General features: G+C 33.1%; 1 protein-coding gene across 2 annotated transcripts; it reads left to right on the top strand.

The window, feature by feature from the left end:
• Nucleotides 1-8498: 8498 nt before the first annotated feature.
• LOC130969836 (auxin response factor 8-like) lies at nt 8499-15887 on the top strand. 2 transcript variants are annotated; one of them, XM_057895732.1, is made up of 15 exons: nt 8499-8857; nt 8933-9298; nt 9450-9565; nt 9716-9814; nt 9910-9966; nt 10064-10219; nt 10297-10381; nt 11755-11845; nt 11936-12100; nt 12186-12308; nt 12597-12672; nt 12983-13130; nt 13639-14642; nt 14714-14904; nt 15481-15887. In XM_057895732.1, exons 2-15 carry the CDS (start codon nt 9253-9255, stop codon nt 15602-15604), a joined length of 2481 nt encoding a protein of 826 aa, XP_057751715.1. In that variant the 5' UTR covers nt 8499-8857; nt 8933-9252; the 3' UTR covers nt 15605-15887. The 2 variants fall into 2 exon arrangements, with proteins under 2 accessions (XP_057751715.1, XP_057751716.1); XM_057895733.1 differs by having other exon boundaries at nt 8499-9298.
• Nucleotides 15888-16237: the final 350 nt, after the last annotated feature.

The raw sequence follows: 16237 nt of genomic DNA, 5'->3' as shown, positions 1-16237 counted from the left end.
TTTCGAAATATAAATCTTGAAGTAAATATATGTAATTATAATTAATGATCATAATTAAAAGTCTTTATTTTATTTCAATTTATTTAGGACATGTTTATCTTAAATTTTATTCCTTTATTAATTAGTATTTTTTTACATTTAATTATCATTAATTTATATAAATTAAAATGTATAACTTAAAAAAATAGATACGTGTCTAAAAAATAAAAAAAATATATTTTTTTTGTTAGTAAAAAATTTATGACGATTTAGTTTTTTTTTTGGCATCATATCTTATATTTTTACCATAAGTTAGAGGTAAATTATTAAATATAAATTAGATTTATTACTTATTATCCTAATTCGAATTCATTAAATTCGATTTAAATGGAGACAACTAGGCAACGTTATTGGATTTAGGGGATTCAGGTAATTTTAGGGTGACTTTGATTTATCAACGTAAATTAGCCTAATATGTGATATTAGTTATTGTTATATATATAAAAAATGTGCATATTTATGCATTGTTTAGATTAGAAGAATTTGTAGAGAAATAACATGCTGGGAAAGAAAATGGATGGAAAAAATTAATTTTTCATTATTTGGTTCAACAAAGAAATTGAATGAAAAATATAAAAGTGTATATGAAGCTCACGTAAATTTTTTCTCTTCAAAGTTACGAAGAAAACTGATTCAAAAGTGCAAACATGGATAAAAATATAGAGTTACCATTTGAAATATAATTTATATATAATATATAAAAACATTAATATAATTTTTCTCTATTATAATTTTTTCTCTTCTTACTTTTCCTTCCATTCAAGCAAAAGCAATTTTTTCCTCTATTTTCTTTTCATTCATTTTTTTCATCTAAACAGCACACAAAAAAATGTACTTTTCTTTCCATTTTCTTTCCTCTTATTTTTTATCTTATATCCAAACAATAGTTTAGTGTTTATCCATTTATCTTTTATTAATATTGTTATAACAAGGATACATGTAACTTTATAAAAATGATATAATCTAAATTTTAATTATCTAAGAATTTATTGAGTGGTTAGAATATCTCCACGTCACGAACCAATGAATGCTAACAATAAGAATGATCACAAAAATAGCCAAAACGGGTATTTGTAGGGATTACTCGCGTTTTGGAGCTAGATGGTGACTCCTGAAATCCTCACGACCTGCCATGCGAAAATGAATGGGGACTAGGGGTGGCAAACGGGTCGAAATCTGTCGAGCTGGTCGTATAACCCGCCAAAAAATGCGGCTTGGGCTGGAAATTTATGGCCACCAAATTTAAAAATTCCGCCTACCCTGCACCGCCTAATCCACGGGATTTGGCAGGCTTCGGCGGGGCGGGGCAGGCTTTTCCGCTGGGCCAAACTTTTATTTTGGTAGAGCCATTTTTTTACAAATTTCTATGATGTTATTGATCTACAAAATGATGAAGATGATAATTGAAGAAGTTTTAAGTTATATTTTGGATCATATTTGTTTTGCTTTGGACAATGCTGATTTTATTATTTTGTTTTAAAAAAATTATTTATAATTATATTTGTTACATATTTATAATTATAAAGGCGTTAATGTACATGAATTTAAAAATTATAATTTTTTTATATTTTTAAAAATTATAAATTTATTGAAATTGTTGTAAAATTATATATATTGTTTAATATTTAATGGCTTATAAAAAAAGGAGATCCCGCCAGCCTACCATTAGGCGGGCGGGAGGCAAATTCAGGACTGTCTTACTAGGCGGGGCGAGCTTTTGGCAAGACAGGGCGGACTTTCCCATTTGCCACTCCTAATAGGGGAACGGACATAAGTACCCACCCCATAAAACTTATTAAATATACGCGAATATAAAATTATTAATTTATCCTAATTTATATATACATAAATCCATTTCTTGAATTTAGTAATCCTAATTTCTGCTTCCAATTCGAATTTTTTCTTTTTCTTCCATACTCATTATCAGCATTGATCCTCTCTCTCTCTCTAACTCACTTTCTCTACCTCTCATCAAGTTCGTCACTATGTCGCTCAGTATCGTCCTAAAAAATTATGTTATGTAATTATGTTGGATTATTTTTTTATGTTTTCTCCTTTTAAAATATTATTTTTCATAACGAATATGTTATAAATTGTGTTGAATTATATTGAATTGATTATTTTATGATTTATTATATTATGTCTTTTTGTGTTAATTTTTTAAAAAAATTTCAAAGAATATTCGTAAATATCCGAAGAAATCTACGTTCTCTAAGGGATAATTAAACAGGAACTTGCAATGACGGAGAAAGAACGGGGACATTTTTTTAAATAGGAATGAGAGATGGAAAGTGGGTTTCTCACGCTCCCCTGAGTCCTTATTACCATATTAATTTATTTTTCAATAGAATAAATTATATATTGAATAACAAAAGTTGCTATCGGTTTCTTTTCATACTAACTAATACTCAATGATGGTGTTTCGATACACAATATTACCAAAAAATATTAATCGATCTAATAACTTTTATAATGACGTAAGTTTATGAATTTGAAAATTTAAAAATTATTTCATAAAATGTGAAGTTTTAACAAGTAATAAGTTGATCATATTATTTTGATTTCAAGAATGAATATAATAGTAATAAATAAAATTGTCCCAAGTAAATTTTAACAAAGACAAAAATTCATAAGTATTTTTATTAATGAAAAATTAATCTATTTTAAAGACAAATACAATTTTTTTCTATGAATTTCCTAATTTGGCAAGTCGAGAATTAATCTACCACATATTGATGCTCTATTTATTAAGGGTCTGTCGCTAACTAATGGATTGTGATACACACAAGACGAGATTCAAATTCCAAATACTTGCTTAAGCGGGTAAATGAGATGACCATTTAATAAATTTAAATTGATTAAAATAAATATTAATTATTTTTAATATTTTTAAGTTGTAAAATATTTATAATAATAATTACTATATATATTTTTTATTTAAATTTAATAAAAAAATTTATATAATTTTATGTATTATCCTGTGTCCTACACGAAAATCTACACTAGTATTATTTAAATATTTAATTATTAATTAGTGTATCTTGTTAATTAGATAGATGTGTAATTAAAATTTATTTTATTATATTATACTGGAAGTTAGTTAAAGTTAGAAGTTAGTTAAAATGTTGAAGTTGTTTAAATATAATTAGTGAAGTAAGCAAGTAATTAATTAACTGATGTATATTATTATTATTATTATTATTATTATTATTATTATTATTATTATTATTATTATTATTATTATTATTGTGACGGTTGGTTTAGTTTAGTAACAGTAAATTATAAAAATGAATTTAATAAATTATGTATGATTGAAAAAAAGTTTGCGGTACGGTAATAATAATAATAATAATAATAATAATAATAATAATAATAATAATAATAATAATAAGGTTAAATTACACAGTTAGTCCCTACACTTTCAGTGAAATTGCAAATTGGTCCCTATAGTTTAAAAGTTTGTAATTGGGTCCCTGAAAAAAATTAAAATTTGTAATTGGGTCCCTACCGTTCAAACACCGTTTGATTTAACAGAATATTCCTTAGTATATTCGCTATTTTAAGCATGTGAGTTGCACGTGTTTAACAGTAAGGACTAATTTACAATTTTAATAAAAGTATAGGGACCAACACTATAATTTAACTATTTAAAAATGACAAAAAAATCCCTAACCCATCCCACCCCTCCTCAGCCTTTTCACTGTCACTTCTCCACTTTCCAAAACAGAGAAAAAATCCCTAACCCATCCCACCCCCTCCCCAGCGTCATGAATTGAAGGAACAACAACAATTCTTTACGCTCATGTCTCTTCTTCCTCTTCATCTTCAACTCCATTTCTCTCTTCCTTTACTTCCTCACATACTCTTCCAATTCTTTACGCTCCAATGCCAACCTTCACAATCAAGTTCCTCTCTTAAGATCACAGCAACAACAACAATCGCACCATCACTCTTCAAAGCCATGGCTAATTCTCCCTTCTTACCTGCTCTTGTGAAGGCTACTTCGGAAACGGCTTCGGTGGGGACTCATTGGCGGTGAACACACGGCAAATAACGTTGCTGTGGGGAGCGGCGCCACCGTGGTAGGGGAACTCCTCCCAGCCGAAGGCTTCTACGACATTGTTGAAGTCAGAGGGGTTTTGGATCGGGAAACCTAACTCCATCGTAAACCTCATTTTGTTGAAATCTGGATCTCCAAGAAGAAGGAGAAGTAGAAGGAGGAGAGTGCTGTAGATGCGTTGGCAAAGTGTGCATGGTTGATGTTGTTTGCTTCCTTTCCAGGGAAGACAACCTCTTGTCTCCCTCTCAAGCTCTCAAAGTTTCTCTTTCTGTTATTCTTACTCAACCTTTCTTTCTGCTTCTGCTTGAAATGTTAGACCTCATATTTTTCTTCAATTTTCTGAATCTGAAATTTTAACTCATAGTAGATAAAGTTAATTTAGATTTTAATTACTGAGACTTGTTTACTGGAAGCAATTAATCTGATTCTCCAAGGAGCACAGATTATAGCAGCAACAAGAAAGAGTGGGGTGGGGGGAAGGAAACGCGTTTTGGGGGTTGGGGGGAGGGGGGAGGGGGAGCCGAAAGGAAACGTGAAGAGGGAGGGGAGGGAGAGGGAAAAGGGGAAAGGAAGAGGGGGAAGGGGGGAGAGGGGGAGGGGGACGGTGCCGGCTAAGCTTGGAGGGGGACCCCGCCGGCGCTGCTTCTTCCTCTGTGACTGTCTCTGCTTCTTCTTCTGCTTGAGCCTCTGCTTCTTCTTCTGTTACTGCCTCTGCTTCTATTTTTGTGACTACTCCAGTTTCTGATTTTGATTTATTTTTTGATTTTATTGTTGTTGTGTGTTGATTTGGTTGTTGAGTTGAATTTCTGATTGTTTGATTTGTTGAAATGTTATCTTTCTGGGATTGTTGTTGTTGAAGCCCTATTGTTGTTGTTAAAAAAGAATAACAGAAAAATTCTGAAGAGAGGAGGAAGAAAAAAAAAGGAGAAAAAGAGGAAGAAGAGGACATTATGGTAAATGTGCATTTTTTTGACGGTAAACGTTATTGAGGATCTAATTACAAATTTTAATTTACTTTAGGGACTCAATTACAAACTTTTAAATTATAGGGACCAATTTGCAATTTCACTGAAAGTGTAGGGACTAACTGTGTAATTTAACCTAATAATAATAATAATAATAATAATATATTGAGGAGTTTAATCTAGTTATATAAATATAAAATAATGATTAATAATTATTATTATAAAATAAATAGGTTTAGATATTAGAATATATATTTTTAATGGATGTAATAATAATAATAATTAAATTTATATTTTAGATTTATCTAAGTTTAAAATTCTAGTTATATAAATATAAAATAACGAATAATAATTATTATTAAGAAATAAATAAAAATTAGATATTAGAAAATATAATTTTAATGAATCTAATAATAATAATTAGATATATATTTTAGATTTATTTAAGTTTTATTAATTATATTATATTGTTTACGTAATAATGAGAATGGAAAAATGTTACATATTATTAATTAATTAATTATAGTTATATTTGATTAATGTGATATATGTCTATGTTTTTGTAGGGTTCACGGATATTAATATGTGATTATGATTTGTCATCAGATTTGTACAATTTAATTGTGGAATGACATTTATGGGAGATTAGTTTTTATCACGTTTTTCAAATTGGAGTAGTCTAATATCAGTCGGCATTGGTTAAGACTCTAATTGAGAGATGGCGGCTTGAGACTCACACTTTTTATTTTCAATTGGTGAGTGTGTTGTGACATTGGAGGATGTGGCGATAATTTTTAGTCTTCCAACAAATGATCTTTTAGTTACAAGACTGACCCTGAGTAGTTATGAGGCTTTAGAGGTCAAATGCTTGCATCATTTTGGTGTTGCACCTAGAAAGACAAATTGTAGAGGAAGCTTCATAAAGTTGACCTGATTTCAGAGACTGAAGGATCATTTAGGCTGTGTTTGTTTACAGATACAGGACACTGAGACAAGGACACAAAGACACAAAATTGAGTTTAATAGAGGAGACGTGGACAGAGACAATGTGTTCAAAGACACTGAATTAGTGTATTTTGTGTCCATCTTGACAAGAAGAACACTGAGACACTAATAAGGGACACACCTTATTTTTCATTTTTTCTTTCATTATTCTTGTTAATTTTTCATAATTATATTTTTTATTATTATATTTTTTATCTCAAATTTTTTGAATGAAAAAAATGAGAATAAATTGGATTTTCATAATTTGTTCTAGTTTATCACCAAACAGAATATAAGAACACAAAATTTTGTCTCTATCCATCAGTGTCTTGTCCTGTCCTGTTCTCAGTTCTTAGAAACAAACGCAGCCTTAGTATTGGATAATGATATTCAGATTTAGAGGTACATAAAGTGCCACATATTGTTATTATTTAGGATCATTCTGTTTGGAGATAAGCCTGAGGCATCGGTGTACTAAAAATTTCTATCGTTGCTCCGTAACTTCGGCGGGATCATACAATTTAATTGAGATTTGACATATCTGACGCATTTGTATTGGATATTGTGTAGGACCACTCGTATCCTTATCCAAAATATAAATATAAATAAGTAATAATAAATTATTAACTACAATATATAATAAATTATAAAATATACATAAACAATTAATAAATAAAGAAAAATAAATAATCAATCAAATGCTACTTACTAAATAAAAAAAACTTTACATGATCAATTGATATTTCACAGATCACATGTTGGTCATACTACCTAATTAATCTGTAATATTTATCTATCATACATTGTATCAAAAATACATACCTACATTCATATACTGAGAAAATTTTAGTGCATGCATGGCCTCTAAATCCAACGAACGCATGAAAGCAAGCTCCACAAATGAATGCTGGTTTACTAGTGTATTTGCCACCTCCGCCACATCTGCTTCTATAATGTCATCAGCCTGATCTTTGTCTCCACCCGAATCAACGACCTCATAGTTACTTTTAAACTCCTCTTCGCTGTCACTATTTCGGTCTGCTCTAGATTGTTCGAACTCAATATACAGCTTGATGAACGATATCTATGATCGAATTTCCATATACACTGAAAACATATCTTGCAAGCTCGCTTCATCAGTTACATATACGGATATAGGATACCTGTACAAAATGCACGACACTCTCCTAGATATTTGAGAACTCATTTTCCCACAAATCACATCTTTTAATTCTTCAAACAACAATGTAAATAAAATAATAATATATAACGAATTTTCACACACAAATTTCACTCCTTCAACTGTTTGTAACAAATTCTGTCCATGATAATAAATTTTTAATATCACTTTATTATCCATTATGATATATTCACATCAAATACTCTCAATCTTAGTATTATTGCTGTTGAAATAATGAAAAAGAAGAAAGAACCAAAGAAATTTCAGAAAAGAGAATTGAGAGACGAAGAAGAAATAGACATGTTCGGCCAACTTTAGGTATATATAAACATAAAAATCGGACAGGCCGACTGTATTTTAACCGGTTTAGGTATATATACGAATTTAAAAATACTGCATGCATGAAATCGGACCATCCGATTATTATACAAATGTTAATTCAAAATTCTTTTAACATACACAAATTGGACCATCCGATTTGTGTTCTCTTTACTACCACAAAAAAATTGGACGGTCCGATTTCGTTTTCCTAATTTTAAAAATCTAACGCCGTCACAATATTGTATTAACCTCTCATACCTCCATAACTCAGCGTTATACACACATTATAATCATATTCAAAATAATGAGCCACCACATTTAATTTTTTTTTTTACTGTGAAGCGAAAATAGTGAATATGCAAGACAAAAAAAAGAAAAATAATTATAAAACATAAAAAATAATCTATTTACTTTTATCTTTTTTGTCTTTGTTAAAAAGAGAGTTTTTAAAGACACAACCATAAAAACAATAAGTTAAATATAAACTTTTTTAAAAAAGATATCTATAAATACATTAAAAATTAAAATTTTCTACTTTAATCCTCTTGATTGATGTTTTTAGAACTCTTCTTGTACTAAATAATCACTTAATCAGCATGCGCTCTCTCCTTGTCTCTTTTATTTGCCATAGATAGATATTTTATTTTTATAAAAATAAAATATTATCTTATTAGTATTAATTTATTAATGGTAGTTTTTTATATTTATTTTTTCTCACCTTCATAATACTCCGTACTCCGACAACGACCACTGAAGGATGGTGGCACATGCCTGCTGTCACATCAAACATAAATCAACGGCTTATATTCAACATGTACGGAATATCCAACGGTCATTATCAGTTCACCGAGGTTTCTCTCTCCTCTGCAGCCATGTCCAGTTTGGTCGGGACCCCCTTATATATGGCAAAGACCCTCCTTTTACTTTCTCTCTCTTTCCCTCATCACTGTTCATTTGTCAAACCCAAAAGAAAAATAAATAATAAAAATAAAAACAAAAAAATCTCTTCTTCAGTTTTGTGGGGGATGTGTCACAGTGATGATAGATAAACCACAAAAGAGAGACACTTTACTACGTTCAACACACTTTCATTCACTTGCTGGCTTTTACCGCTGCTACTTGCTATTCTTGCAACCCTTTCATTTTTGCTTTATTATCTTTCTTCCTCTTTTTCTTTTCTTTTTTTTCTTCTTGTGTTCTTTTACTATTTCTGTTCCTTTCATGGAGATCTTGAGCAACATGTCACCAACTTTTTTGATGTTGTTGTTGGTGCAGCTTGGTTAATTCTGGATTGGGTTCAACTCATAGGTCATCATGTTCCATGCCTTTATTTGATTGAAATGTTTTTGTTGCAAACACTGATATAATATCCCCCTTTTGCAGTGAAGGATTGGATTGATTCTCTTCTAGCTAGTTGTTGGTTCTAGCTTCTCTTTTTTTCTTTTGGTGGTGAGGTTGTTAGTTCTATTAACTAGTTAACTACTACGGTGAATTGGTGAAGTTGTGCTTTCTTTTATGGATCCCATTGTTGAGTGATGTGTGTTTTTCTGGGGATGGAGTACATTGGCAAGTGGGAGGAATGTGAAGGCTATGAGAGGAATTGAGGGGGGTGGTGGTGGTTGAAATGAGTTAGGGTTCCATGTGTGTTTGTGTGATTACTGAAAACTTTGTCTTCAAAAGGAGGGAAAAGGGTAAAGCTTGATATGAAGCTTTCAACATCAGGGTTGCCTCAGCAGGGACAACATGAAGGTATCTATGCACTTTTGCATATTGAAAAAGAAACAGAAAATTTTATTACATGAATATTTCAAGTCTCTTTCAATGCCCCTTTTGTGTTTGTTTAAATGCCACTGTGAGTGTTTTCCTTTTTTCTCTTTTTTTGTGATAACCTGATTTATAGGAGGGGAGAAGAAGTGCTTGAATTCTGAGCTATGGCATGCATGTGCGGGTCCATTGGTGTCCCTACCAACTGCAGGGACTCGTGTGGTTTACTTCCCTCAGGGTCATAGTGAGCAGGTGCTTTATACTACATTGATTGTTTTGTGTATTTTCGTACTTGGGAAGGTGCATTGACTTTGGATTGAAAGCAATTCAATCTAGTTTCTTGTGGTTGATTATACATATGAATCAACATTGAACTGAACATGTGATGAACAATGATTCTAGGTTGCTGCCACAACTAACAGAGAAGTTGATGGCCACATACCAAATTACCCGAGCTTGCCTCCCCAGTTGATTTGCCAACTTCACAATGTCACGATGCATGTCGGTATTATGTCTTTAGCGACGATAGTTCAGTTACCTTTTCCTTCTTCCATTAGAGTAAACTTAGTCAACTAGAGTATGCATTAATTTTCCAGGCAGATGTTGAAACAGATGAAGTTTATGCCCAAATGACACTGCAGCCGTTGACTCCGGTATTTGTCGTTCTTTGACAACTTGTTTCACTTGTAATGAGGCTGTTTTATATTTCTAGAGTTGGAATTTGTGCTTTTGGTTATGCATTGCATGCAGCAAGAGCAGAAGGATACATTTCTTCCCATGGAATTGGGAGTTCCAAGTAAGCAGCCCTCAAATTATTTTTGCAAGACCTTAACTGCTAGTGACACCAGCACACATGGAGGGTTTTCTGTTCCGCGTCGTGCAGCTGAGAAAGTTTTCCCTCCGCTGGTAGTATCCACTGTATTTTCTTTGTGGTTTTCTCTTGTAGAATATAGATGCATTTCTCTTCTATATGGGTTGTACAGGATTTCTCATTGCAACCGCCTGCACAAGAACTAATTGCTAGAGATCTCCATGATGTTGAGTGGAAATTTCGTCATATTTTTAGGGGTAAGAGTTGTATTATTTCGTTCTTTTGACTGCAATGGCTTGCTATCTTATACTTCTACCATGTCCATGTGTGGATTTTCCCTTTTCTGTGGATAACAATAAAGCTAGCATGATAAAAAGATTGAAATATCTTCTGGAAGCATAGGTAGCTGTATGCTAGTAGGTTGTACTGATTCACATGTTTCCTATTAACTGATAGTTATATGATTTGCTTAATTGCTTTAATAACTTGCCTTTCTTGAAAGAACCTTTAATCATATATAGGATAGGGCCTGTTTTCTCCCCGGAAGACATGCCGGCAAACCAATACATCCTTCCTTTAGCATGTACGAACTTTGTGCTGTACTTGCTTGTGTGTATATTTGCATTGATTATCCCAGTATACACATTAAGATCTCTAGTTTAGAGTAGGGGCGCTGGAATCTTAAGGCAACTAAGCACTTTAATGTTACCAGCTATGGTATAAAATGATTTTAAAATTATATGTGCTCTCCTTTGACCATGAACTCGATTTATATTGCTTATGATAATGTGAGCAATTTATTCTGTACCATCCATGAGTTTTGCTGTTGTGTATGCCAAATGCATAACCTTAAAAATTATATATTATCAATTAGCACATGATCAGTTTATCTTAAAATCATGCCGATCTCTGATATTGTGAATCAATTAGGTTTCTCTAGAATACATCCTGTGAGGAACATAAATGATATCTAATTTTACAGTCTCTCCTACTGATTGTCATCCAATAGGAAATCAAATTGTACTAATACTCTATTAGGAAAGTCTATTTTCCCTTGTACACAAGAGGATTATGTCCAAATGTTATGGTGTTTTGTTGATCTGGAGTGAAAAAATCTGTGTATAGATAGAGCGTAGCAAGGTAATTTAGCTTTTGGTTTTACCCCTTGTCGAAACTATGCTACATTATCTCAGTGTGGAACTGAAGGAATTTATTTTATTTGGACTACTTATACAAATTACAAATAGAATAATGTGGCGAAACCAACTATTTAATTTGACAAATACATCCAAATAGCTAGATTGCCGGCACATATGTATATTCCATTAATTGCATCACTTCTGTTTACCCATTAAAATTGGACTTTTTAGTAGTGATGGCAGCCAAATTACCTTTTAACAAGGAATGTTGGCTTATAAAAAGGTAGCTCCAAATATTTGGTCTTCAGCATATGCTGGGCCTCTGTCGTTGAGGTATACATTTGTTTTTGTACATTATAACGGAAATTTCATTTTACCAATCCTCTGCTTGGGAGCACTTGATTTATTGTTTAAGAAAGCAGGCTTAACTACATAAATTGATGAAACTATCTGATTAAGGTGACATGTCTATTGCTTGCATGTCATTTCAGGACAGCCAAAGAGGCACCTTCTTACTACCGGCTGGAGTGTATTTGTTAGTGCCAAAAGACTTGTGGCAGGAGATTCTGTGCTTTTCATATGGTGTTTACTTTTACCTTTTTGTCAACTTAAATTTCCCCTTTGATGCTGCAGAAAGCTTGTTTACTGTTCTATATGCATTTCCATTATTAGGAATGAAAAGAATCAGCTTCTTTTGGGGATACGTCGTGCCAATCGACCACAAACTGTAATGCCTTCTTCAGTTCTATCCAGTGATAGTATGCATATTGGGCTTCTTGCAGCAGCTGCCCATGCTGCAGCAACTAATAGCTGTTTCACGGTGTTCTATAATCCAAGGTTGTGAATGTTGCAATACATTTCATCTTCTGATGCCACCCTATTAGAAATTACAATGCTTTTTTGACAGTTCCGTCTTGGGCAGGGCTAGTCCATCCGAGTTCGTCATACCACTTTCAAAATATATCAAAGCTGTATACCATACACGTGTTTCTGTTGGTATGCGTTTCAGGATGCTTTTCGAGACCGAAGAATCAAGTGTCCGGAGGTACTTACAGCAATCAAATATATATTTTTGTTAGGATAAATATAGTTGAATATATGATACAGGAGTAAAAAACAGCTTGCCTGAATGTTTGGCCCCTATTTGTATGGAGCACATGAACTTTTTATTTTGGAGGATTTTCCCTCAGATATATTTAGAGATTGAAAAGTTTTCTTCATTGAAATAGTGTTTTTGCTTCTGTGCTTTTTTGTTTTCCAAAATTCACTTATGCTGTGTGGCATCATGCTACTTTTCTTTTACTTAGGCAGAAGTCACTTTTTCTTTTTGCAGGTACATGGGTACAATAACTGGAATAAGTGACTTGGATCCAGTTCGTTGGCCAAATTCTCATTGGCGATCTGTAAAGGTATATAAGATCACAATCTAATGCATAAAATTAGGCACTTCATGCAATGTATTCGGTTGTTAAACCAAAGTTAATGCCATCTTGCAAATATAACCTTAAGGAATTGTACTGGTTATGCTATTGTAGCTTTCTTCTTTTGCAGCCATGTTTAAATACGTACAATGTTAAATATCAGAGTCAGGAAGATAAGGATAGGAATTCAATTGGCGTAAAGCTTCACAATTTGTGTTCCATGCCTTAAAGAGTGTCCTTGAAACTTCATAAGCTAGCAACTTTATGAGCAACCTTTTCTTCCTTCTTTACCTTGTAGGTTGGTTGGGATGAATCCACAGCAGGAGATAGGCAGCCAAGAGTATCACTATGGGAAATTGAGCCTTTAACAACATTCCCAATGTATCCGTCACTATTTCCGCTCAGATTGAAACGTCCATGGCATCCTGGCACCTCATCTTTTCTTGGTACTAGTTTTATTTCAGTTCTAGTTTTTCAAACTGTCTTCCACCTAATTGCAATATAGATGGTATAATATGACATCAATGCCATGGGTTATAGAAGAGATATCATTTCATTCTAAAGAGAAGAGACACTGATAAGATTTTGTAGTGTGACATTTAAATTTACATATTTCTTTTTTTCTTGCATACAAAAACAAAATATTTACTGATCCTCCCTGTCCCACAATTTTGTTTTCCTTGTTTGACAATGTATCTTCAAATGAAAAATAGTTAATATTGAATATTGAAATCAAATTAGCCACATTAGATTGTCCATGTGCTTCATGAACAAAACAAAAGGGATTGGATCTCTTTGTTCATATTTACTTAACAAAAGACGGTAATAACTTAATATTGAATATTGAGATCAAATTAGCCACATCAGATTTTCCATGATCTTCATTAACAAAATAAAAGGGGATTAGATCTCTTTGTATCATATTTACCTAACGAAAAAAAGTTCATGTTACAGATGGCAGAGATGACCCAACTAATGGGCTAATGTGGCTTAGAGGTGGACCTGGCGACCAAGGTCTGAATTCAATCAATTTTCAAAGTGTTGGAATGCTGCCATGGATGCAGCAGAGGCTTGATCCGGCTTTGCTTGGAAATGATCATAATCAGCAGTACCAAGCCATGTTGGCAGCTGGTTTGCAGAACATAGGGAGTGGAGAACTCTTGAGGCAACAAATGTTGAATTTCCAACAGCCTTTCAATTATCTTCATCAATCAGGAAATGTCAACACTTCTATCCAGCTTCAGCAGCAGCAGCAAACGATTCAGCAATCAGTGCCTTCTAATATCTTGCAGCCACAAGCACCAGTATTGGGAGAGAACATGACTCAGCAGCAGCTCTTTCAGAAATCGCACAACAACCGAGAAGACCATGCGGAGCAGCACACTTATCAAGATGCACTTCTAGTTCAGGGTGACCAGCTCCACCAAAGGCAACACTCTAGTTTGCCTTCGCCATCGTATTCAAAATCAGAGTTTGTAGATTCAAGCATGAAGTTTGAAGCATCAGGTTCACCAGGACAGAACATGCTTGGTTCACTTTGTCCTGAAGGGAGCAGCAATCTCTTGAATTTATCCAGAGGTGGTCATTCGATACCGACAGAACAGTCACCCCAACAATCATGGCCTGCAAAGTATACACCTATGCAGGTTAATGCTTTTGGCAACTCAATGTCACATGTGCAATATTCTGGAAAAGATATTGCAGTGGCATCACCACATCGTAATTCAGACACTCAGAATCCAACCCTCTTTGGAGTCAATATTGATTCATCCGGTCTTCTACTCCCTGCCACTGTCCCACATTATACGACTTCATCCGCTGATACCGATGCTTCAACAATCCCATTAGGGAATTCTGGATACCAGGGTCCTCTATATGCTTGTATGCAAGATTCATCTGAGTTAATGCAAAGTGCGGGACAAGTTGACCCCCAAAACCAGACACCAACCTTTGTCAAGGTTTGAGTCATACTATTACAACTAACTGCTGCTTTCTGAGTCATTTATAATATAGTTTTGTATTTTTACAGGTTTACAAATCAGGGTCAGTTGGGCGCTCGCTTGACATCTCCCGGTTCAGCAGCTATCATGAACTGCGAGAAGAGTTGGCTCAGATGTTTGGAATTGAGGGGAAGTTAGAAGACCCTCTTAGATCAGGCTGGCAGCTTGTATTCGTCGACAGGGAGAATGATATTCTTCTCCTTGGGGACGATCCGTGGGAGTAAGTACAACTTCATATTTACACAATTTAGTTTTGCTCAATGAATTTGTCTCATTCTATCCACAGCCCTTCACCTTAGCAAAACATGCAATGTTTATTTTATTGGCTTCGAATTCTTTTTGGTCCTTGTAAATATTGTGAATCTTGGTTTTGTTCCCAATGAAGTTTCTTTTTGGTTTCAATCCAAACATTTCAAATGGTATTTGGTTTTGATACCTATAAAAATCCTCTTTTGATAATAGGTTAATACATATTGAAAAATAATAGGTTTTGATCCACAAAAGATTATGATAATTTGCTACTCTGAAAATATTATCTAAACCAAATTATCATAATTGTTAGAGACTTCAAACAATTATAGAATATTACTATAATATGGGGGACTAAGAAACAAACAAAATGATAGGAACGTAAACGAAATGTTTTTGAAAATATTTGGATCCAAACCAATTTTCTTTTTTTATAAGGACCATTAGAGGCTAAAAACTTATTTAAACCTTATTTATTTCATCTTATAAGATTTTCTTGACATTTTTCCTTCTTTGGTATGTGGATTTTCTGCATAACCTTTTATAGATCATTTGTCAACAATGTTTGGTATATCAAAATACTTTCACCTGAAGATATTCAAAAGATGGGAGATCAAGGCGTAGAATCTCGCGACAGTGCTCCCGGCCTACCATCAATAGGGGATTACTGAGATATTGAAAACTATCCCTTCAATTCCCACGGTCATGACATAAGTATCACATGCTTTGAACACTACTTTTAGACCAGAACTTGCATATCTAGATATGTTCTGTATTATCTATCTGTTCCACTTTCACCATCTTTATTACTTGGAGAGTTGATAAAATTTATGATAAGAAACTTAGGACAAACTATTTTTGTTTAATCAAGAGAATCTCAGGACAAAGATTTGTTCTACTAGTTTGTAACTTATGTACTGAATGCTAGAAATGTTAGTATTATTATTATCACTACTGTACTATTTGGTAACTCTCTTGCATGAGCTAATTTTGTAGAAAGAAATCTAGAGAATGCTGAAAGGTTAGGTTATGTTTCATGTTATTTGTGGCATTGCGTCCCAATGGAATGGCCTTATAGCTTGGTTCAGATTTTACTCTTGATTTTGTGTATGCCATTCTTAGTTGTGATAGCTTCTCGAACGATCCATTTGGTGATTTTTTTTTAGTTTTAGACCTTTTTTAAGTATTAATCTTTGCCTGCTTTTACACACTAAAATTTCAGATTAGCCGGTTAGCAACCTATTCTGAACACTTGATTTTAGAATGTGTTTGGATAAATCATTTCAAGGGAATATATCTTTTAG

This window comes from Arachis stenosperma, chromosome 3 (genome assembly GCF_014773155.1).
Source record: "Arachis stenosperma cultivar V10309 chromosome 3, arast.V10309.gnm1.PFL2, whole genome shotgun sequence".
NCBI classification, from domain to species: domain Eukaryota; kingdom Viridiplantae; phylum Streptophyta; class Magnoliopsida; order Fabales; family Fabaceae; genus Arachis; species Arachis stenosperma.
The sequence above is the reverse complement of the archived record's forward strand: the minus strand, read 5'-3'. Positions and strand labels throughout refer to the sequence as shown.

Excerpts from the sequence above, each read along its gene's own strand:
- LOC130969836 (XM_057895732.1), top strand. The coding sequence starts at position 9,253 with ATGAAGCTTTCAACATCAGGGTTGCCTCAGCAGGGACAACATGAAG. Across the intron at positions 9,566-9,715 it reads CTCAGGGTCATAGTGAGCAG|GTTGCTGCCACAACTAACAG; the intron begins GTGCTTTATACT and ends CAATGATTCTAG. Across the intron at positions 11,846-11,935 it reads GATTCTGTGCTTTTCATATG|GAATGAAAAGAATCAGCTTC; the intron begins GTGTTTACTTTT and ends TTCCATTATTAG.